The following is a 2,176-nucleotide window of genomic DNA, read 5'->3' on the forward strand; positions in this document are numbered from 1 at the left end:
GAGAGAAGTTTGTCAACATATGCACTTCATCTATAAAATCAAAGTATGGAAGTAACTCGACATGCTTTTTCAATAAAAAGATACATATAATTAGGACTTTGGATGCAAGAACAAAAATGTAAGAAAAGAAGAAGTGTTGAGATATGCATTCTCAATAGAAAGATACAAGTATATTTGAATTTGGATGCAAAACCAAAATGTGATAGAATAAGAAGAATGCTTAGGAGAACCATGTAGAGAAAGAGTGTAGTAGAAGAATTTTGTTTTGAAGAAAAAATGTTACATGGGAGGTCACAAAACTTGCACTTTTTTAGCAACTATATCTATAAATTGTATGAAAATCTCGAGATTTATGAAATTCTAGGAGGTTTTTGAACATTTTCAAAATATATTTTCTTTGAGCGTGTTCTCCAAGCAATGTTGAGATATCCCTAAGCTTTGAAAGGCATTTGTAAGGGATCACCATATCTCTGAGCTTTGAAAGCAAAGCAAGCAAGAGACCATACATCTCTGAGGGATTTGTAAGGCATATATTCTCTAAGCTTTGAAAGCAAAGCAAGCAAAGAGACCATACATTACAATCATGATCATCACCATCACTACGTACAGTATGCCTGCCGTCCTCCAATGCTCCATGGAAGATTGGATTTCTCCTGCCTTGCACGATTTGCAATCGTAGCATAGCTCCGTTGGAAGTTCTTTCCACAGTTTGCAGTCGTACGGCAGCGCTCTGATCAACGTTGCCTTCACTGGCGGTGTATAACTGCCCAAGTACGTAATGTTGCACACACTGGGCGGTAAGCAGCATCCTATCTGTACATCAAACGGCACGCAGAATCATGAATCCGTTTAAGAAATTACTTCACAGGCCATCTAGACCTGGTTCCGGATTGGATGAGCGAAAGTTGCCAGGCAGATCGTGTAGCAAGCTTTTGATGTTACGAAGCATGTGAGCGACAAAAGACAATGTTCACAGAAGCAACGCAGATATTGTATATGGGCGGGTAATGGAAATAGGCGATCAACTCGACTAGCCACGCTTCCGGATTGGACAAGAGCGAAAAACCATAAATTGCCAATCAGATCGTGCAAGGTTATGAGAAATTGGCAAGGATATTTGCTGAGAGCAACATGACAACGTTCACAGACGCAGATATTGTATATGAGCGGGTATTAACATCGCACAAGAGCACTCCCGACCTGTACTGGAGTCAACTTTGATCGATCTATCAGATAATTTTGATTAGTTCCGAAAGCGGGGAACACTCCCGCGCCGCAAATTTTTGGAGATTGTTGCAAACAATTCTTGACCTTGCTCCAGTAGTCCTTATCCTCCACACGATGCCGCATCCACTTCGGGTAATCTTGCAGTCTGTATTCTTTGTAGTTCTGTCCTTTCACCTTATGGCCCGTTGCAGGATTGGTGATTTCGAGTGCGAATATAGAAAAGCAGAATAGCAGGACAACAAGGCAAATTACTATCACGAGGTGCACCCATGTGGTCCACTCCAATTTGTAGCACGAGGCCACTATGCCAGCAAAAGATAAGACGAGGAGCAGAACGCCAATCGCTATGACAGGTCTCTCGAGGAAGGTCGCGCAATCAGTCTTGTTCTTGTTGGCCAGCCAGAAGCCAGTAACAAGGACGGGGACGGAAAGCAAGAGGCCAATGAAGTTCTGTATGAAAAGAAAAACTCTGTTGAACCCAAGATCATGGGTGGGTATTCCCTCCTCCATTCAGAGAAAGCTCTATGATGGCAAGCTGCAATTGTCTGTACGCTTGAGCAAGCTCGCTGATAAAAGTAAACAAGAGAAGGTCCAATTAGCTGAAGGTCTTTGCTACAGCAATGATCCAAGTGAAGTTGTTCGCCTGATTGAATTGAAGGCAGACATCGCTGGATAGATCGCTTGATTGCTTAAGGAATCATGTTGCTTGCAGGGTGGATTAATGCATGCAGCAAGCAAGCATTTCTCGCAATCTAGTCGATTACATTGTAATAGAACCTAAGAGGACTGCAATTGTAAATCTTCATTCCTGTGGATTGCTGATTGTTATTCATATGTTCGCCATAGCTGGATTGCTTGAGGAATCTTGTTGCTTGTAAACAGCATTACATTCTGCACTAAGCAAAGCTGCATTAGACTATGGCAACTGTGGCTTGTTTGAGGAATCTTG

At 42.1% G+C, this 2,176-nt stretch overlaps 1 protein-coding gene across 1 annotated transcript; it reads right to left on the reverse strand.

The window, feature by feature from the left end:
* Positions 1 to 498: 498 nt before the first annotated feature.
* On the reverse strand, positions 499 to 1,783 carry LOC147890238 (tetraspanin-8-like). Its single transcript, XM_087390131.1, has 2 exons — positions 1,201 to 1,783; positions 499 to 813 (listed from the first exon to the last, which is right to left on the reverse strand). Exons 1-2 carry the CDS (start codon positions 1,735 to 1,737, stop codon positions 538 to 540), a joined length of 813 nt encoding a protein of 270 aa, XP_087246257.1. The 5' UTR covers positions 1,738 to 1,783; the 3' UTR covers positions 499 to 537.
* Between the last annotated feature and the right edge of the window lie 393 nt (positions 1,784 to 2,176).

Source organism: Dipteris shenzhenensis, chromosome 19 (genome assembly GCF_047967505.1).
Source record: "Dipteris shenzhenensis isolate YYH24624 ecotype China chromosome 19, Dip_SZ_1.0, whole genome shotgun sequence".
Classification (NCBI taxonomy): Eukaryota; Viridiplantae; Streptophyta; class Polypodiopsida; order Gleicheniales; family Dipteridaceae; genus Dipteris; species Dipteris shenzhenensis.